Source organism: Neofelis nebulosa, chromosome 15, assembly GCF_028018385.1.
Source record: "Neofelis nebulosa isolate mNeoNeb1 chromosome 15, mNeoNeb1.pri, whole genome shotgun sequence".
NCBI lineage: Eukaryota > Metazoa > Chordata > Mammalia > Carnivora > Felidae > Neofelis > Neofelis nebulosa.
The window spans coordinates 28,489,630-28,512,444 of NC_080796.1; the positions used below are offsets into that span (position 1 = coordinate 28,489,630).

At 35.6% G+C, this 22,815-nt stretch overlaps 1 protein-coding gene across 1 annotated transcript in view; it reads right to left on the reverse strand.

Moving 5' to 3' along the window:
* The window catches only part of ODR4 (odr-4 GPCR localization factor homolog), a 35,706-nt gene extending 13,330 nt beyond the window's left edge, over positions 1 to 22,376 (reverse strand). Inside the window, exons 1-11 of the mRNA XM_058701347.1 lie at positions 22,221 to 22,376; positions 19,643 to 19,763; positions 16,180 to 16,317; positions 12,444 to 12,539; positions 10,258 to 10,364; positions 8,883 to 8,919; positions 7,940 to 8,080; positions 6,848 to 6,943; positions 5,685 to 5,753; positions 2,989 to 3,117; positions 2,002 to 2,092 (exon numbers count right to left, since the gene is read on the reverse strand). Coding sequence (XP_058557330.1) covers positions 2,002 to 2,092; positions 2,989 to 3,117; positions 5,685 to 5,753; positions 6,848 to 6,943; positions 7,940 to 8,080; positions 8,883 to 8,919; positions 10,258 to 10,364; positions 12,444 to 12,539; positions 16,180 to 16,317; positions 19,643 to 19,741 — 1,003 coding nt within the window. The 5' untranslated portion in view covers positions 19,742 to 19,763; positions 22,221 to 22,376. The remainder of the gene's footprint in view (positions 1 to 2,001; positions 2,093 to 2,988; positions 3,118 to 5,684; positions 5,754 to 6,847; positions 6,944 to 7,939; positions 8,081 to 8,882; positions 8,920 to 10,257; positions 10,365 to 12,443; positions 12,540 to 16,179; positions 16,318 to 19,642; positions 19,764 to 22,220) is intronic.
* Positions 22,377 to 22,815: the final 439 nt, after the last annotated feature.

Below are 22,815 nucleotides of genomic sequence, written 5' to 3' on the forward strand. Positions count from 1 at the left end.
TTGGCATTAATGGTGAATGTATCCCTACGTCCCCAAAAATCCTAAAATTCACAGTTCAATTATAGCACAGTCTGTTGCTTAGAAAGTGAAGTAATGTTTAGCACCAGGAGAGTTATTACATACACAAAGTTAAGTAGTAAAAACAAGGTCACACTGGGGCACCTGGGTGGCTCAGTAGGTTATTAAAAGTCTCTCTCTTTTTTTTTTTTTTTTAAGTTTAAAGTTTATTTCTGTCTGAGCCAGACAGAGTGCATGAGCGGGGGAGGGAGAAGGGGGGAGAGAGAGAGAAAGAGAGAGAAAGAGAGAGAGAGAGAGAGAGAGAGAGAGACAGAGAGAGAGGATCCAAGCAGCCTCCACACTGTTAGGTCAGAGCCCAACGGGAGGTTCGATCTCATGAATCATGAGATCATGACCTGAGCCAAAACCAAGAGTTGGATACTTAACTGACTGAGCCACCCAGGCACCCTGCATTTGACTCTAGATTTTGGCTCAGGTCATAATCTCAGCAGTTCATGAGATTGAGCCCTGCAGTGGGTTCTGCACTGACAGTGCAGAGCCTGCTTGGGATTCTCTCTCCCTCTCTGCCCCTCCTTTGCTCTCTCTCTCTCAAAAACAGTAAATGAATTAAAACACACACACACACACACACACACACACACACACACACACACACACACAAGGCCACACTGACATGAGGCTGATAGGCTGGTAGGCTGGGTGACTAATTGACCAGGTTTAACATACTTTACAAAACAAAAATCTCAATCCAACTGCTGCATATAAAATTCAAATTCATGTCTCAGCAAAACTATACATTATTACTACATGGAGCTTCAGGGTTACTTGTGAAGTACAGAAAGGACAAATGTTAAATTAAATCTGGCAATTCCACCAATCTATCATACTACGGATAAAAAAGAGATAATTAGGGGCGCCTGGGTGGCGCAGTCGGTTGGGCGTCCGACTTCAGCCAGGTCACGATCTCGCGGTCAGTGAGTTCGAGCCCCGCGTCAGGCTCTGGGCTGATGGCTCAGAGCCTGGAGCCTGTTTCCGATTCTGTGTCTCCCTCTCTCTCTGCCCCTCCCCCGTTCATGCTCTGTCTCTCTCTGTCCCAAAAATAAATAAATGTTGAAAAAAATTTAAAAAAAAAAAAAAAAAAAAAAAAAAGAGATAATTAGTCCACCAAACCTAATATACTACTAGCTATCAGTAGTCCTAAAAGAAGTTAGTTATACAGAGAAGATTTTCCTATAAACATAAAAATAATCCCTTAACAAGCTAATGTATGTTTCATTTAGATACATATTCAACTGTGAATTGCAAATGCACTCACACCTGAATGGTTGGAAGGTAGAGAAAAGTGTGTAACTTCAAAAAGCATACTCAATATTATAATTCTCCTTTTGAGTAAAAAAAAAAATATTATTAACACAAATTACATAAATGGTATAGTTTATATTTCTCAAAAGATGGAATAATTATAAAAGGTTAAGACAGAATGACCCAGTCTTTTTCAAATCTAATAAAGTTTGTTATAGTAATAATGAGAAGTATATAAATTAGTATACAAAAAAACTTAGATCGACTGCATATATACTACAAATTAATACCTACTAAAAATTTATCATATAATACTTAACACTAATAAATATTTTGTTTTGGATAATTTTTTTTTAAACACCAGATATTAATTTAATAATATTAGCTTTAAAATGTTAATACAGTTTACCCATTCTGGCAGAAATTCATGCAGAGTTTACAAAAAAATCCTCCCTCAGATTTTAAAAATGTTGACAGATTTGCTATTATAAGGTGTGTCAAACATTTTTTTGGGGGGTGGCAACTGAAAAATTGTCATTTGCTAAAAAAAGTAAAAGATGCCATATCGTTGTAAAAGACAGATATAAGTAGTTACAAAAGATAACATATCTATTACATTTTGACATCCTATTACTGTATTGATAACACACACATAAAAAGTTCTTAATTTTATACTCATAACTTTTTTTTCTGGAACTTCATTCAAAAGCAGATCCTCAAATAGTATTTCACAACGATCTGCAACTGTATTCAATATATCTCTCTTCATTGCCTATAAAAAAAAAAATCACAATAAGAAATGAAATCCGTGACTTTAGATTTGCATTATTTTATTACCACTCCCCCCCCCAACATAGTTGTCCTCCCTGTATAATCATGTTCACTACAATAATTGGTGGTACATCATCTCATTTTTGTTAAAGTTTATGTATTTGAGTGAGAGAGAGATAGAGAACAAGCTCAGGGGAGGGGCAGAGAGAGAATCCCAATCGCTCATAGTGTGGAGTCTGATGTGGGGCTGGCTCCATGCCACAAACAATGAAATCATGACCTGAGCCCAAATCAAGTCACTTAAGTGACTGAGTCACCCAGGCGCCCCACATCATTCCATTTTTTTAATATCCATTGCTTTAACATGATTAACACATTAACAGTTTAACAGCACATTTGCCTAGCCTTCATTTAAATAATTAATTAAAACCAAATAAATGAATGAAATTTTGTGTCTAAACAAATAAAGTTAGTGTTCCAAATTAGGAAATGTATAATTATAACAAAAGTGCCAGTCATCATTTTTTAAATTTCTGAATTATCCAGATTATAGAATACTAGGTAATAGTATTTCCAATGAATACTTTTCCTGTTATTTATAAAGTTTAACTTCCTTCTGAAGAGATAATTTCAAATGTACTACTATATTAAAACTGTGGATCACTGAATAAATATGTATAATCATCACTTTAAAAAAAGGCATAGACCAGATATCCTACAGATGAAAATCTTGGGACCAACGACATGGTACATTTGGATTAGCTAAGAGATTTGACCTTTATCAGTTAAAATCAAATTAATAATTATGAAATCAGAGACTGAAATAAGATTTTAGGATTTTTGAATAGTTATGTTAACATGCTTCTGTTTTTCATACAGCAGTTATTCCTTCTGTACCTGCACAGCATCTTTAACCTTGGGTTTACTGCTATGAATATAAGCTCTGCATTTCACGGCACCCTTAAGGTTTACCGAGCCACTGCAGATCTGGACTGTGGCTGTGGATCTGCGGTCTGAATTCAGAAGCTGAAAGACAAAATCTATTTAAGTTCTAAGAGCCAATAATTATTAACTATATGAAACATTTAAACATTATATAAGCCATTTCATGAAGTGACTGAACCAAGTGTTTGAAAATATCTTCCATAAATTACTAAAAGGCCTCACATTCCTTATTAAATTATATATTATTTTCTGAGTATTTTAAATGTACTCTGAAGTAAAACACAACCCCCAAAATGGGACACAGTAAAAATGAAAATTCTAAGTATACCTGGAATAAATAGGGTCAATTCTGAAGAACAAACACAAATCATGTAACTTGTGAATAGTGCTATGTGCCTCTGTAATAATAATAATAATAATAATAATCAGGAAAAAAGGAGGAAAAATGGTGAAGAAACTGAAAGACATGACTATGTAGCTACTGAGAGCACATGAATAGTTAATGTCTAATGTAATTCAGGCAAAGTTAGTTTGGGGTTTTTTTGCGTGTGTTTTTTAAAGAATTTAAAGTTGATACAGTCAAGGTCTTATTGGTAAAAAATCTGTCATAAACCAAAAAATTCAAAATGTTCCAGGACTGGTTAAAACAAAGTTTATCCTCAAACCAAGCAGCAGGGTGATAATGCGCATACTGTACCTGGAATAAGCCTATACTTGTAGAGATCATTGATATATCAATAAGGTGAGGGTGGAGGAGGAATACTGGGCTTCCTTTATCCACTACACAGAACTTTACTACAAATGAAACTATTCCATTTTGGAACATAATGCCCTTTTTTATGTATTTAATATCTAATTTATATGTCTTACAATATACAACACATTTTTATTAAAAAAAATTTTTTTTAACGTTTATTTATTTTTGAGACAGAGAGAAACAGAGTATGAACAGGGGAGGGTCAGAGAGAGGGAGACACAGAATCTAAAACAGGCTCCAGGCTCTGAGCTGTCAGCACAGAGCCCGACGTGGGGCTCGAACTCACAGACTGCGAGATCATGACCTGAGCCGAAGTCGGCCGCCCAACCGACTGAGCCACCCAGGCGCCCCTATACAACACATTCTTAACATATACATGTATAAATTAGGGCACTGTTTTCCACAAAGTACTAGACTATATATAAAAGACTACACACACACACATACACAGATGGAGGAGAGTTTTCAAAAGATATAAGGACTAACTTACTCCTTTTTGGTGGAAATGTACATGTATGCTACAAAAATCAACGACTTTTGGTTTCTTTGGACTCAGGAACAAACTAGCTTAAAAAGAGACTCTGGGAACCTAACTTGGTCATAACTGGAGGAATTTTTGTGACACTGATATGGTATTTTGGAAAAGAAAAAGATCCATCTGGTTATGGTGACCAAGAACTTTACAGAAGTGGTGGTAGCATTTGGGGTAGATCTTAAAGTATGGATAGGATTCTGACTGCCTGAATGACAGAGAAACGACTGTACTGGCCAAGACACATGGCTCAGAAAATAAACAGAATTTTAAAGGCACAGAAAGCAAACCTCTGAAACTTTTCTAACTAGTCAGTATAGAGCAATGAAGGAATTTAAAACAAGGAGATTATTAACACAATCAGTGCCTAACCGCCTAACCCTTATATACACTCAACAAACATTTTGTGAAAAAAAAACCTAACAAGTAAGACTTTAGATACAACTATTCCATTTAGGAACACAATGCCTTATTTTATATATTTAATATCTAATGTATATGTTTTACATATCTAGTAAAAAGCATACAGGTACAGGAATAGCTTTAAAACAAGGGACACTTCTAACCTCAAAGGTACTAACAAGAGAAATTGAGAACTATGTTGATTGGCATTAAGTCCAATGACAATCTAGTAAATGCTCTATTGCTAAACACAGAGAAGGAAAAGAAAGGAAAACAGCCTCCTATGAAAATTACTTTTAAGTCTATTTTACTTAGGTAAAATAACATACAATAAAAATATCCTGTTCTACATGCATACTTTTAGGAATAATTAATGGCTTTAACTTTTTATTCTTCAAGATATCCAATTCTCAACTTCTGAAAAGAAGAGGTGTGTAATTTAAAACAACCATATAAAAATATAAAAATTGCTAATGCTGTGTGATTTTTAACAAATCAGAGGCAGTATAAATATACTTCAAAATGAAGTATATGACAACTCTTGGAACATCTCTGCTCACATCATTTTAAGTTGTTAAGAACTACAACTTTGCTTATAATACCTATAACCCAAAATATCACACACATGTATGTATGTGTATGTACGTATATGTTATATGTGTATATGTACTATACGTATACATATATATATATATATATACATATATATATAAAATACATACATAAATTGCTATCTACTTGATGCTAAAATTTTAACAGCCTTGAGGCAAAACACCAAAATAGGTTTCATTAAAATAATGTTTCTGATAAATAAATTTCCTAGAACTGGACATTTTGTACACCTTATGTTTCTAAAGTTCTTTAATTCTCTAATTATAAAAACCAGAACAATTTCATTATGATTATTCTAAGAAATAATGTATTTTGATTAGATAAGTAGTATTTTAAAATATTTACCAAATGTGTTAGCACTTTGACATCAAAACAATGACTAGTCGCTTGAACATTTCCTCTAGAAGATTTTTTCTGAAAAAACACAAAAGTTAAAAAACTTGATTATTGAGATCTGAGTGGAATATAAAAGATAATTTAGGAGCCATCCTACATATTCTAAGTAATTTAGAGGAAAAGAAAGTCTTATTATTTGTTTCATATTAGCTTTTTCTATAGATATGTTACTTTGTGTATTCTCTATCAATCAATGTATATTCTTAAAAACCACTAATTCCCTACTTTTGTTTCTCTAAAGCAACAATTGGCAAACTATGGCCTATGGGTCAAGTCTAGACTCCCTCTCGTCTTTGTAAATACAGAATACAATCAAGATCATTCATTTACATGTTATCCATGGCTGCTTTCATGCTACAACAGCAGAGGTGAATAGCTGCCAGAGACCATGTTGCCGACAATGTCTAATATATCTACTATTTGGTTTTTTACAAAAAGTTCACTGACCCTTGCACTAAAGGGGGAAATTACCAAAGTTTCTCCTCAGATCAAAGCTATTTTAGAAGTTTGTATAGATTCCTTCTACAAAATGGCCAAACTTAGTCTTTAAACTGCTATCAAAGTAGAACATGTACCTTTAGTTTCTTGTCTTTTTTTTTTTTTTTTTTATGTACCTTTAGTTTTAAGCAAGCAGTTTACAATTTGGAAATCAGAATTTAGATGACATGTACTTCTTCAGATTTCAGGATCCAATTAATTCAGAAATAATCTCCCATAATTTTCTGAAAAAACATTTATTTGCTTTACTTTAAAAAACCTTAGAGGGCACCTGGGTGGCTCAGTTGGTTGCCTGTCCAACTTCAGCTCAGGTCATAATCTCAGTTTGTGAGTTCGAGCCCTGCATCGGGCTCTGTGCCGACAGCTCAGAACCTGGAGCCTACTTCCAATTCTGTGTCTCCCTTTCTCTCTCTGCCCCTCCCCTGCTCGTGCTCTGTCTCTCTTGCTCTCAAAAATAAACAAACATTAAAAAAAATGAAAAAAACAACCAAAAGACCTTACAAATAAGAAGTAGATGGAAACTGTTTTCATGAAGGCAAGAACTAAAGATGTCATCATTTTTAATTTTTCCTTAAGTACAAATAATTTCATAAGATGATTTTCTCTCAACTCACCTGCCCTTCTAACAGGTCACAATCTTCATCTTTAACTTGTCCATTAATCAAATAAACACCATTTTCTATTTGCTTGGCCCAGCGTACAAGTCCATTCTTAAAAAAAATATAACATGGATATCTTTCAGATATAATGCCATCTCAATTAGACTCCCTAGAGTCTACTTTTTTCCCACCTGATACACTGAAATGTTAATGTGGTAATCAGTAGTGTGGTATTTATTTATTTCTTGAGTTATTAACATTTTGCCATTTTTGCTTTGTATATTAAAAAAATTATTTTTCAGTATAGCTGACACAAAACATTACATTAGTTTCAGGCATACAACATAGTGACCCAACTTCTTTATATGTTATGCTATGCTTACAAGTGTAGCTACCATCTGTCACCATACAACACTATTAGAGTATCACTGACTATATCCCTGTGCTGTGTCTTTATTCAGTCTCAAAAACAACAAAAAAAGTATATCCCCCAATTTTTAGCACCTTACTCCTATTTAATAATAGTTTTTCCAAACTTTATCCCCAACTAACATTCATATCACAGACTTAGAAGGCTTAATAATTACATGACCACAGTCAAATAAAATTCAGTAATGCTCATTATCTTAAAAAAGTGAGAAAAGAGAAAGAACCTCAAGAACAAACATATAAGGGAGTATAAAAGGGGAAAAAATAAGCAAGGTCCATCTGCTTCCTTCAACAGAAAAAAAAGAAGAGAAATGAGACATGAACAAAAGAATGGTACAGAAATACAAAAAAGGACTGGAAAGGAGAAAACAAAACTAAAGACCAAACAGTATACCTTTTAAATAATTGTATTTTATGTAACTGTATTTTACAATGTACTTAACTACATATTAATTAATAAATATTTACGGAGCACCTATTATGCTAAATGTGTTACCATTATGATGCTGTCCTATCTCTAAATTTCTAATCTGGCTGGGGTAATAAATTAGTCACTCATAATATCATTATAATTAGTATGCAATTTATGAGGATCATAAAATGAATGGCTCAGACAACCAGAAAAACAGCAGATTATCTATTCAGCAATCACTAAAGAAAATTCATTTGCCTTAATACCTTTGTATTTTTCTCCAAAGTATAGCTGACTGAAGTAGTAGACAGCGGGATGTGAATATTAATATGAACTGTACACTCTAAAGAAAGCCATGAAGTTGATAGTCCATTTTGATACTTCCAATCTGCTGGTTTTGCTGAACTCTTTAGCAGTGGGGAAAGTAAAAAACAAAACAAAACAAAACATAAAATATGTGATTTAGGTAAAATATATCGAACAATAAAACATCATAAAACGTACAACATAATAACTCACACAAACTGCTATCTAACATACTGGCCAACTTCTTTCATCAAAGGGCAATAGGTTAAACTAAACAGAAATGAAGCATGCATTAAGTTCACTATTCTTCAGCACATTCCAGACAGCCTTGGCAGCTCCATCCCCCAGTGGTGGGTTGAAAAAGAATCTGATAGTTCATGGGTAGAATTCTGACAAGTCCTCTGGTTCTTCTCACCTGTAGCTTCAATAGTATCAATTCTGAAGCTTATGATGCAGAGCAAATAATCACTGAGCAACTATTAGGTGTCAGATGTTCTCCTTTCTGTCCTATACCTTGCTAACAGAAAACTGCAAAGTTACTTTTTCACACTGCTTTTAGACATCTTAGCAAAATGTCAGTCTGGATTCTGCTAGCAGGTAGCTTGCTTACTAGTCAATATAGCTAGCTACCAAAAGCCCAGATACTTTTACTACCAGCCACTCAAATAGAATACTAAATATATAAGTAGGTAGGGGAAGCTTAAGAAAAATATTTTAACAATGGAAAAAAACTAAATTTTCCTTATTTGTAATGAAATTAATCACATTTCAAAATAAACAACTGTAGTTGGCTGTGAACATCAATAGGAAGTGAAATCATGGAAAATTATTAAAACTAAATATTTAGTTTTATTTTTAAAATAATTTGCAATACAAAAATCTTTAAAGAGGTATTTTTCTTACCTTTGGATCATGGATATCATAAGTTCGACAAAATATTCTTTACTGGTTAAGGGTAGAAATGACCAAAAAAGATAATTCATTCTTATTAATCAAAAGAAAATAAACCATCAAAAAATAAAAATAAGGTGAATGCATCCAAGAGTTTTTAACAAAATCAGACTACTTTATATACTGAAATATATACACATATATGTTTGCATATATACATCTTGTTTTTTTTTTTTTTAATTTTTTTTTTTTTTTTTTCAACATTTTTTATTTATTTTTGGGACAGAGAGAGACAGAGCATGAACGGGGGAGGGGCAGAGAGAGAGGGAGACACAGAATCGGAAACAGGCTCCAGGCTCCGAGCCATCAGCCCGGAGCCTGACGCGGGGCTCGAACTCACGGACCGCGAGATCGTGACCTGGCTGAAGTCGGACGCTTAACCGACTGCGCCACCCAGGCGCCCCAGCATATATACATCTTGTAACTAAACATATAAAAATATCCATATTTTGTATAAATTTATATAAACACAAAAATCGTTCTGATTATGATACCTATGATGCTGTAAACTATTTCCTATTGCTTAAAATCCTGCCAATCACAATGAATAGAATGCAAGCACTTGCAGAATTTTCCTCAAATACACACCCTCTATAATAGGAGTGCTGCTTTAAATGGAGCAGCACTGAATGGAGCAGTCTGAAACTGTTTACTGAGTCAAAGGTCCTGTGCATGAAACTTTTAACTACCAAAGGCATTGTAAACTCAGCTTCAGCAGGAATGATCACTTCTTGAATTTTGCCTTTTCCACGTCCTAATTCACTAGGCCCTTGTGCTGCTTAGCTCCCTTGGTGTGGCTGCCTCTTGCTTGGGAGGTACCCTTGCTCTGACAAGATGTAGAGAAAAAGAAGCTAAGGAGCCCCTAAAGTGGCTTTTAGTGTCACTTGATGTTGGCTAAAGACATAATAATTACTTGGATGTTCTACACTGTCCGAATCAGTGTATCTGTGCTTTGAACTGACCATTCTGAACTGGGGGTGAAAATTTACCATGATAAAAGAATTACTTTGCCTCAGCTGTAAGTTGGGCTTCTACCTCTCTGTACGGGACCTACTGAGCTTCAATGTACAGGGGTAGTTAGCAGTTAATGAGCTCAGAATCCCCAGTTCTTCCCACCTTTCTCAAAGTCTTTAATAATCCAAGACATGATTAACAACAATTACTACCATAATTACTATTGGCAGTCCTAATTATGTGTTATATACAGGAAAAACTTACAAGTTATGCCTGTTTTTTAAATGATGATTTAAATCAACGGGAAACTACTTACAGGAACATTATTTTGGTCTCATATATTTTAAAATACAAACACCTATACAAAAGATACTTTTTTGTAGAAGAGCAAACGTGAAGTGTCACTCGTTCTGAGACTTCCTCTTCTGTGAAATTCCACAGTCTCCTTTTATTCATAGATTTTTCCATAGCAAATACTAGCTGAAAGAGAGGAAAACAACATCAACTGAATGCAAAATAAGAGAACAAAAATGAGTGCAGAAAAAGATAATTATAATGTCCCTAGGCTCCCAATTAGCTTTAAAATTCCATGATTCTATCATTAAATTTTTTTGTCTTCAAAAAAGTGACTGAATATTAACCTTTTGGATTCCATTTTTAGGGATGTATAAAATTTGGGTTTTAAATATTAACATACAATTCACTATCATTAATCAACTGGACATGAGAAATTAATTTGGGGCAATTAACATTTAAGTATAGAATAAATACTTTATTTTAATTAGAATCAGAAATGACAAGTGATTTTTAACCTATAAAAATGAAGCATGTCACCCATTTGGGATTTCTTATTTAAATGTCACAAAAGATGTAAGGCACTACATAAGTACACATAAAATATACTAATAACATAAAAGTAAAAAAAAAAAATTAGAAACAGTGACATGTATTTATGCCAAAATAAGAATTTTAAAAATACATACTTGATATGAGAGGGGTCATAAATGTGACTCAAAGCTTCCTAACAGTAATGTGCACAGACCAACCTAATCTGTTACCTAATTCACATGGTCCATAAACTGAACACAACTGTTGAGAAGAGGCACAACTTTCTTGATAATGAAGAAATTTCTTCAAAGATGATAGTATGTAATATAACAAAGATCTCAACAAAGACCTTATGGAAGACACAAGTTTTATAAGGTTATTTCTTACAAATTGCCTCAATAAGGGCAATAGAAACAAAGTTAGGAAACTGATAGTCCATCATTTCTGAAATACAGCATTTCTAAAGTCTTACTTCCTTCTTAGGAACAAAAATAATACAAAAGTAAAAGGAAAGAGGACCACCACTATCTCTCTAGCTCTGAGCCCAAGTTCACCTTATTCAATCCAGTGCCAACCACAAAAGGATGCACAACAAATGCAATTAAAAATGTCTAGACTTATACTTCAAAATGTCAAAAAGGATAAACAACTGTGAAAGGTACATTTATTTTAAATGGAAAAACAGCAGAAAGTTGAGTAACTTGCCAGGGGAGGGGAATATCTCCATTTTCTTCCCTTTTTCCTTTAGGTACAAAAATTTAATACGGGACATTTGAGAGGAGAGAAGATTACAAAACTGAAGAGTCTGTAGCATCTGTGATTCTTATTGGCTGCACACTTTTTTACTAGGAAACGTTTTTTGGAGATTCTGTGGGGTTTTGCATTTATCAAGATTATAGGGTCCCCTTCTCTCTTGGGGTGGGAAAGAACTTTATGAAGACTCATTTGGATCCTGAGTGCTAAAAGAGATGAAAGGTGCCTGTACAGAGTTTGCTTTAGATTTGGGCTTAAGGGAAAACAGCTTGTGGACCTTCATAATTAATTATGGACTATGTTACCCAACTCACTGATATAGGAATAAAACAAAAAGGAGGGGACTAATGATAGTCCTGATTAAGTATCTGATAGTCCAGAATAAGTATCTGATTATGTTTTACTCTCAGAATCTTGAGAAAATTAACACATGAAGAATCACAAAACCTATTAATTTCACATTATAGCAATCACTTGGAACTAAAAGGAAGTTAAGCTAATAGGTTTAATTTTAAAGATAATTTTTTACTATCATGAGACAAGTCATAGTGGTTTAACAAGTACTGTCCAATAGTAGTACTCTGCTAGAACTTCCATTTAGTTCCAAGTGATTGAGGAGGGCACTTGTTGGGATGAGCACTGGGTGTTACAGGTAAGCGATAAATCACGGGACTCTACTCCCAAAGCCAAGAGCACACTGTATACACTGTATGTTAGCTAATAAATTATGTTTAAAAAAATAAAATTAAGTTAAAGCTATTTTAAAATAGCTTTGATTGAAAATAGAAATATTGACCTTTTGTTACACTCAAAATACTATGCAATCAGATGAAAAAAGCTGTTTTAACATAATCCCAGCATAAAGGATTATGAAATGCTAACCTAAAATATGCCTAGGATCATTGCATATATGTATAATCAATTCAAATAAGATGTAAACCTTGATCATCTTAAGAATTTTTGATATTTCAGACTTACTCTACGCAGGGCATTTTGAAAATCATTTCCCATTTCTAAAGTTGTAATGATAAATACTCCAAGAACTAAAAGTCCCCCTGGTAGCATTCTGGACACCTAAAAATAGAAATATAGTATTAGCTAACATAAGCATTTGGCATTATATGCAATGTTTGGTGTTTGAGAAGCTAAATACTAAATCCACAAATACTTACTGAGTACTAACTATATGTATACCCTACAGGTATACATATACAGGTATACAGGAGCTTTGAAAAACTGGTTAAAATACTACGAAACAGTTGATAACCATGATGAATGGGGTGTCAGTATGTACACAATCTTTCTAAAGTATCCTTAATTTTTGTCTTAAAAATACTTTATAACTTAAACCATTTAATAATGATACCCTTTAGTTACATCAATAAACAAAACCCCTTTCTCACAAGATCAAAGTATCTTGTGAGATATCTTCTAAAATTTTTCAATGGCTTCCACTGTCAGTTACCTAAATAATACATAAATTTTATCTACTACTAGTATTTCAGAGTCTCCAAAATCTAGCTAATCAGATATTCAGAGCCTCACTTGATGCTACTTTTCCCTGAAATATTCAAGTATCATTCAAAAAGTTCTGTTTCCCATACATGTATCCAGCTTTCTAATTCTAAACCTTCATTCCAGCTGCTCCCTCAGCCTGAACTGGTTTTCCTTTATCCTTCTACATGACTGAACTCTACTGTACGTGAAAGTCGGCTTGAGGAAGCTGCCTTCCCTGATACTTTGATCTCCCAACTCTACAAGACTCTGGTGTTGTTTTCCCATGGAGCTTATCACATGAGCCCGTGCTATAATCATTGGTATGCGATGGTCTGGAAGTTCTTTAAGAGAAGAAGTGATTCACCACTAACTCTCTATTCCTATAATATTCAGAAGAATGTTAAAAGCCTAGGATTTGAATAGAGGGTGTCTGACTTGAAAATCCATTGTTTCCTATTTTTTATGTTTACTTCAATTTTTGTACCTATTACATTGGGTATGAATGTTCTTTCCAATTTTTCTTTACTCTAAAATAAATGTTTTTTATTTCAGACACAGAATCTGAAGCAGGCTCCAGGCTCCAAGCTATCAGCACAGAGCCCGATGCAGGGCTATAACTCATGAACTGTGAGATTGTGACCTGAGCCGAAGTCAGACACTTAACCAAGTTACCCAGGCACCCCTTTACTCTAAAATAATACTGTAAAACTTCTAGCAAGGCTTTCTATGTTCATGGCATTATTTGCTTAGAATAAATTTCCTGAGGTGGACTTGTAGATTATGAAGTTATGCATATTTTTGATCCAAACTACTAGTTTGTCCTCCACAATATGTTATTTCCCTTCACATGACTGTGGCTAGTTCTTAATACCATATGGATTTCTTTCTATCATCTAAATTCAGAGATCAAAATGCTTTGGTTATTTTTTTGTGTGCTCAGTGCACAAGAAAACTGATCACAAAGTTAAGTCTTCTTACATACCAGTCTATTCCTTAATATATTTACATTGTGTCTGCTGGTGGTTCTCTCAGATTTCATAAATTCTATTCACTATAGTAACATATGCTTGACATATAAAGAACAAAGTTTTCATATTTAGCACAGAATATCTGTATGTTTTCAAAATCACCATAACACATAAAATTAGCGATTTCTTTCTAGAGGCAAAACGGTTAACTTATTTTGCTATAAAAATTTTATGTCCGTGTGTGTGTATGTGTAAACATATACAATATATACCTCTCTATGCATATATATATATATATATATATATATATATATATGCATATATAGTATACACTGCCTAAGAAACCAGAAGAAAAATTAGAGTCCAAAGTTACTTTAGAAACCATTGTGAATTTAAGTTTGAAATATTTATTATTTTCATTAAGAGACATTAAAAATTTCTTGTATTTACTACACACCACTCCTATTACACATACAAACATACAGATAAACACGTGCAACTCTGAAAAATTTAAAGTTGATGGGAGATGGAAATCATTGTTTTACGTTACTCTAACATTTCCTATTAGTTGATACAATCCATTCAATAACTACTTTTAAGTGAATTCCCTCTCACCCACTCCCAAATCTTTTTCCTCCTTATATAAAGGCAACGCCATTTTCCTAAACATCTGGGCTAGAAATCTGTCATGTTTAGCTTCTTTCTCAATAGCTCTTCACTCCCAGTCTACTTGGTCACTAAATCATCTTGCTATTGGCTCTGTGACTGGAGCGTTTTGGCAGTGAAGTTTTAGCTCACTGCATTAGTTAATTCATGCATTCATTTATCCAACATTTTGGAGTTCTTCTTGTAAACCATGGAAATACTACACTTGGCACTGAGGATACACCCATAAACAAAACAGACATGACCCGTGTCCTCACAAAGCTCAGAATCTAGGACGGGCTCACATCATCTTTTTTTTAACTATTACAGTAACTGATATTCAGTCTCTCTACCCTCCATTTATACTGTACCAAGGTATTGAAATTATTTCCTCAATTATTGATCAATCATATTAACTCCTTCTCTAAAGGAAGCTCTGAAAGTCTACCACAGAGCTACTATCTACCAAACAAACTCCTCACTTCTTAGGATAGTGCTCCAAAACCATCCATAAACATCCTCACAGCCTTATGTCTAAAACTACATTCTTTTACATATCCGGTCTTTCGATTGTAACCAATTGCTTGCTCTTCCCCTAACATGCCTTTAACATTCATGCCTTTGGGTCATTTATTCATACTATCCTTTGTGTCTTCAGCGTGTTCTCTGACTTCTGCTGGCAGTACTATTCATATTGCAAGTTTAGAACCTTTTGTGAACCTGTTTGAATCTAGCCATTGGCAGATATTTAATCATTCACCATTCTATATTCTTACTGTACTTTTCTACTTTTATCTCATTTCTCTTACAATTGGTTTGTGGTAACTTTGATTACAACATACATTCTAAGGACATAAAAAAAAAAAAACTATCATTTTATTCTACATGAAGTCTTTAAAACAATCTGACCAGCAACTATATTATCAATAACTAGTATTATTTTAGTATTATATTATTATTGTTTTATTAGTAATATTATATTATTTTAAAGAAAACTCAGAAATAAGCTAAAGGACAAATAACAAAGACAGGTTAAAAACTACAATGGATGGGGCGCCTGGGTGGCTCAGCTGGTTGAACATTGGACTTCGGCTCAGGTCATGATCTCATGGTTCACAGGTTCAAGCCCCACATTGGGCTCTGCACTGACAACTCAGAGCCCTGGAGCCTCCTTCACATTCTGTGTCTCTCTCTTTCTGTCCCTCCCCCACTTGTGTGCACACTCTCTCTCTCAAAAATAAATAAGCATTAAAAAAAAACCCTACAATGGATAAAGATTAGCAATAGAGAAGCAGAGCATATAAAATCAAAGGCTTTCAAATGAGACTGCCTGGTGCTGGCTTCGGCAGCACATATATCAAATCAGCCTGGGTTCAAATCCCAGTTCCATCACTTATTAGGTAATATTGGGTGACTTAACCTCAAGTAAGAAAATGCATTTTTAAATTAGACACGAGATATTTCTATCTTTGATGTACTATGCAAGTTTTGAAAACTTAAAAACGAGTACTCTGAAATCCTAGTCTAGTAGTCTGAGGCTGAAGTGCTTTTATTTTGTCAGTCAATAAGCACAACTTAACTCTATAAAAAACAAATATGATGACCTGGTTGGCATGTTCTGTGGCCCATTCTTCATCCAAGTTATCCAACTTAGCTTTTTGTTGATGTTTGAGGTTCTCATTTTGTTCCTCTTTGGGTGGCGTTCTAGTGGCAAGAATGACATAATCCTTTTGTGAAGAACACTTAAAAACAAATTAAGAGAGCTTATTAGAGTGTTATCCGATCGAAGAACATAAAGCTCTTATGACATGCAAAAATAATATACGTACAGCATAAATTGCTAATACTTGCATTACAACGGAATTAACAGGGAAACCAATTATCATGGATAATTGCAATGTTTCCCTCACGTGTCATTTATATACATGATATACTTAATATCAGATCCTCATTTGCTTGGACATCCTGAATGTGAATCATATAGTGGTCCTTTAGTGGTTCTTAAAAACAGTTTACTGAATGAGTGAATGTACTGCATTTTAACTAAAAGATAAAACACTTTGTCAATTTTCTAGTTATCATATTTATTTTCTAAATAATCTGAACAGATTGGATGGCTCAGCAAATATAAAAACTCAGTAAAATAAAGCAACAAATTATCTTGTGTGTCTTAGTTTCACTGAAACAATGATAGAGCGAATTTGTACATGTTTGTCCACAGAAAAACAAACGGGATTTGGGACACATAATTGAAGTGATATCAGATTTATGTTCCTCAGTTTTAATAACTGTTAAATGGTAACCAAAGGTGAGCTATCTAAAGATAAATTTAGGGGGGCGCCTGGGTGGCTCAGTCGGTTAAGCAGCCGACTTTGGGTCAGGTCATGATCTCGCAGTCCGTGAGTTCAAGCCCCGCGTCAGGCTCTGTGCCGACAGCTCAGAGCCTGGAGCCTGTTTCAGATTCTGTGTCTCCCTCTCTCTGACCCTCCCCCGTTCATGCTCTGTCTCTCTCTGTCTCAAAAACAAATAAACATTAAAAAAAAAAAAAATTTTTAAAAAGTAAAGATAAATTTAGGGAACTTTTAATAGCTCAACCTCCTTACAGTGAAAGTACACTATAAAGAAAAAGTAAAAACAAGGCAGATAAAACCAGTTAGCATGGTGTCATTCTCATACATGACCTGAAACTCCTATTGAGTGTCACCCTGGAATAGAATGCAAAGGAAGAGAAATTATTTCTACAAAAGTAATTTTGCCAGAAAGTTATATTCATATACACACAGGAAAAGGTAGATGCTGATTAAGAAAGCAGAACTTTAAAAAAAAAAAAGAAAAGAAAAAACTGACCCAGAGAGTAGGAAACAGGCAAGCTTGAAGAAGGAGAAAGTGATGAGTTTAAGAAGAAACATACCAGAAGGGATGAAAAGGCAATAGAAGGAAAGACTAGAAGGAAGATCTTAAAACGTGAGAGGCTTATTTGTAAGATGGTGGTTTTGCCAAGCTCTAGAAGCCTATACGAGTAAGGCAAGTTTGGAAAAGGGTATTTCTCCCTGACCTTTTATCTTTACTGACTACGTCTTTTTCTGAGACTCTCATTCCCTTAAACTTTCTTAAATAAAGGGTAGTCGAAAACCTTAAATGAAAAGTTCCTAAAGCACCTGGGTGGCTCAGGTAGTAAGCATCTGACTTTAGCTCAGGTCATGATTTCATGATTCTTGAGTTCGAGCCCCGCATTGGGCTCTGTGCTGACACAGTGCACAGCCTGCCTGGGATTCTCTCTCTCTCCCTCTGTTCCTTCCCCAGGTGGGCTCTCTCTCTCTCTCTCTCTCTCAAAATAAACACATAAATTAAAAAAAAAAAAAAAAAACTCCTAGCAAAAAGAGCCCCATATTGGATACAAGTAACTTGAATCACAAAGTAGTTCAGATTATTGCCAAGAGGTACTTTGGCTACCTAATGTGAGGCCTCATAGGGTGGTATTATCTGTGTGAATAGTACAGGGTCTACCCTCTGCGTTACAAGTTAGGAAATCAGCTGTATGAAAATCCTGAAAATGAACCCGTCTCTCAGGGCTAGACTGACATTAACTAGGCTCATTCAGAATGATGTTGAAAACAAGAATATCATGAAGGGATGTGAACACATGACTCTTCTGGACAGTACATTCTTTTTTTTTTTTTTAATTTTTTTTTCAACATTTTTTAATTTATTTTTGGGACAGAGAGAGACAGAGCATGAACGGGGGAGGGGCAGAGAGAGAGGGAGACACAGAATTGGAAACAGGCTCCAGGCTCCGAGCCATCAGCCCAGAGCCTGACGCGGGGCTCGAACTCACGGACCGCGAGATCGTGACCTGGCTGAAGTCGGACGCTTAACCGACTGCGCCACCCAGGCGCCCCATGGACAGTACATTCTTTATAAGTAGGTAACAGAGGGCACCAAATTATAAAAGGAAACAGCTTGAAAATCTGGATAGAATCAAACAAAAAAATTAATTACACAATTAGAAGATTCTTTTTTTTTTTTTTTTTTTTTTTTTTTAACGTTTATTTTTGAGACAGAGAGAGACAGAGCGTGAACAGGGGAGGGGCAGAGAGAGAGGGAGACACAGAATCTGAAACAGGCTCCAGGCTCTGAGCTGTCAGCACAGAGCCCGATGCGGGGCTCGAACTCACGGACCATGAGATCATGACCTGAGCCGAAGTCGGACGCTTAACCGACCGAGCCACCCAGGCGCCCCCACAATTAGAAGATTCTAAAGCATCATGATAAAATACTCAGAAAGAAAATTATTACAATAGAACTTTTTGCTCCTAGGCATCAAAATCAAGCCCTTGGGCCACAGTGCACTCTTCTCTAACTAGTGTTTAGATGGAGGTAGGCCAGTGTGTCTGTGACTCTCCTTTTGTTGTCGCTTTATACTGCTGACCAGTCCTACCTGCTGATTATACGATAAATCAGCAGGTGCTTATGCTTTTTAACATAACTGTCTAAATCTCTGTTCCATTTTGTGTTGATTTTTAAGGCTTAACTCTAAAAGGGAAATAAAATTTGTCTAATTTTCAAATTTCTCCTATTCCCTTTTCCTCCCTTTCCACTGAATCAACATTAAAAAAAAAATCAGTAAAATGGATACCATAGCATGTAACAAAGACATGCCCACTATCACCACCAAGGTTGAGATAAGATAAACAATGGGAAATAAAGTTGTCAAAAGCTACTTTTGCAAAGAATTAGACAACCAGGAATTAATAAAGATTAGATGAGAGTATAAAACACTTGGAAAGACATTAAGATACGTATAATCTGGTCAGTAAAATTCTAATTTGGGGGTTTCTTTTACATTATAATTTACTTTTACATTATCAAAAGGAAATGTGTTCTCACTTAAGCAAACTTGGGGTCTGTCCTGCTTCTCTATATTTTTCCTCAAAGATCCATATTAAGTTCTTCTTTTACATTCCATTCTTCCATTCCCTAACCTTATGCTTATTGTTAAACAGCATATTTTAATTTTAAATAAACAAGTAATTTGTTTTATCAATAAATGCACTAAAAGATACATACCTGTCCAATTAAAAGACCAGAGACAAAAGCCTTTCCTTGAAGATTTATGTTTGAAAGATACTGGCCAACAGCCTCTTCTACGATGTAGGTTCTTCCCATTACTGAGAACTAATTCTATCTCCTAAATTATGAGAAAAAAATATACGGCATTCTTAAGTAAAAGTATAACTTGCAATGTTTTTGTCATGGAGGTTGTATACAGACAGAAGTGGTACTACCCTGATTCTATCCCATGCCTTGCAGAGATTGCTTATTAAATAGGGAATTCTTTCCTGCAAAGTTTAAATGTAGCTTCAGAGTCCTCAATACAGTGTTGCTGGAAATGATTACCAATCAACTAGAGTTGACATAAAAGATAAAACCCACTTCTATAGCTAAGATAAGGGAGAGGAAACCAACCTAGCAGTCAACACACCTATTTGTTTTATTTAATTTGCTACTCCTTAGTTGTAACATCTTTGATAGTCTAAGCTGAGCCTCATTGTACTCATTTCAAAAACAGGAAAGAAGACAATTTCTGAGCTGCTCATTGGGAGATAGAATCAAATTCATTTACTCAATAAGCATACTATGAAGAACTACTATGTGCTAGAAACTGAGCCAGGTCGGATGGCACAAAGATGAATAATACTTGACCTCTACCCTTGGGTAACTCACAGTCTAATTAGAATTATGAAATTTGATAAATAGCAATGCAAGAATAATGAACATTTGCGTGGTTTCTACTTTGTATAAAGCCTTGTTCTAAGTACTGTACATGTGGTAATACCTAATATTCACAAAAACTCCATGAGGTAGGTACTATTACTATAACCCCCCCTTTTTAATAACCCTTGTTTTATAGATGAAGAAAAAAAAAGGAACTTGCTCAAGCAGCAAAGCTGGTAAGTGGCAAAAGTGGAATTTCAACTTAGGCAGTCTAGCTGTAGAATCCATGTCCTTAAATGCTATGTTCATACTGAGGAATCACAGTTGGTGTTTCAATTAACCCTTTACTAAGGGTAACTCCTGTTCTGCTCTCTCTTTCCAGTTTATGGATGACAGCTGCAGCATTTTGAATAGGAATAAGAGTCATTTGAGTTCTGGAAAAGATTTCAAACTTTTGGCACAATGAAGCCAAGGCAACTGTAAATATGCTGCAGTGGCATATCTGACACCCGTAAAGAAAATCACCAGTCACAATGATTTTTCCATTACTCCAAAAGTAAAGCCCAGCAAATTGGTTCCAGTTTGAAACTGTCTACAGGGTGTTGTTTTTTCAAAAAGCCTGTTCTGTTTTGTCTCAAAATGCATTACATTTCTTCCTAGCTCTTTTCCAACAACTGTGCAAGTAAATGGGGTTTGCACAAAATTTCTCTTTAGACTAAGTCTAGAACTGCCTATCTAAATCGGTAACGCTGCTATAAATTTAAAGGCTTTCCATTTTTAATAGTGCCTTAACATATTAAACTTTCCTCTTCTTCATTGTGCTATTCTACTTTTCCTTCTGTCTTAATAATCCTTAATTCTTCAAGAAAAAGCAGTGACAATGACTCCAAAGTAATGAAATGTAACTTTGCAATCCTATTTTTTCCAAACTATCACCTAGTAACCATATTACTTTAGTGCTTCTTCAAAACTTTTTATAGCTGACCATACTTTACAAAAGACCCTATTAAAAATGTACATCTTGCCTAATACAGTTCAATTTATCCTGAAATATTGTGTGGCAGCATAAGCTATGCAAATTGTCCAAGCACTGTGACTTGAGACAGCTCAATCTCTACAAAAGAGAGATTTCCTAGTCTACAAAATAAAGAATTTGGATCAGGCAAGTCTGAAAACCCATCTAATTTTAGGACTCTGTGAGTCCAAACACAGAATATCTGCATTTTCCAAATCACGTATAGTGGGCTAAGGACCTAAGACAGTGCTACCCATACCAGCAACCTTAGTTAACATGCTTACATAAAATACTTTGGAGAAAAATCAAATCTTTCCTTACTGATATTCACAAAAGGGCTGCTACTGTGGGAACAGCAGGAGAATGACATTAGGAATACTTTATTTGCAATAAAGGACCTAATAAATTCTTTCAGAGGCATATTTAAATATGAAATAATCTACAGGTTCGGCTTAAAAGTCACAGAATTACGATCTGGAAACAAGTAGTTCTGTTATAGAGGCAGGGTGATAAGCGGTTTTTAACAGTGTGTTTTAAAACTTTTGTTACAACACAAAACTTTTGTATATAGTTTCTCCATTCAAGAAGTAGAAACATATGGTAACACTTTCTGCAGTATCACCTTAAAACAAAGAAAAATGAAACGAGCGCCTTAAATTCCTGTTGGCTCACTGTTACTCCGCTACACACACACACACACACACACACACACACACACAAAGGCTCTAAGTATGCCTTTTTAAACAAAGTTAAGTTTTGTCAAAGCTGGACTTGAATCTCGTGCAGGAATGTCTGCCCATATGTTTCTTACACTCGGTCTCTTCCTTATTTCCTTCCTTCAAAAGGAGGTTCTCTGAGCCCGAGTGCACACACTCAACCCTCACACTCACGTATTACACCCGTAGGCCGACTCACCTGCAGTCAGATTCTGCACGCATGACAGGCAAACCTGTCGAACCGTCCGTCCTCCCGAGAAAGGGGTTTAAGGTGCAAGAACCAGCCTCCAGGGGCCAGATTCCCCTCGGGTCCAAATTCCACAGCCAATGAATTCATCAGAAAGCGACAGACTTCCCACACCTCACTTCCCACTCCAAACCCAGGGTCTCGGGAGTCAAGTGGCGCATACTGATGACGCACGCTGCCCCCCCTTCCTTCATCGCAGCACCTCAGCCAAAGGGACTGCGGTCGCCACCCCGCCCCCTTCCGGGCGCCATTGAGAGCGTGGCGGTAGCCCGGCGCCTGCCGTTCAACCGTGTTCGGACCGATGCCCTCTAGTGGCTCAGTGTCTAGAAGCCGCCAAAGAGGACGACCCATGGCATCCCGGAGCTTTGACGGTAAGGTCGCCTGGCTCTTCAGGGAGGGACGTGAGTTGACAAATACTCCGTGGCGCCATCTCGCGGACAGTAGTCGTACGACCTGAGGAGAGCCGGGGGGCGGGGAGAAAAGAGGAAGCGGAATGGGCGGTGCGCAATCAGGCTCGCCGAAGGGATTGAGGAAAAAAAAAAAAACC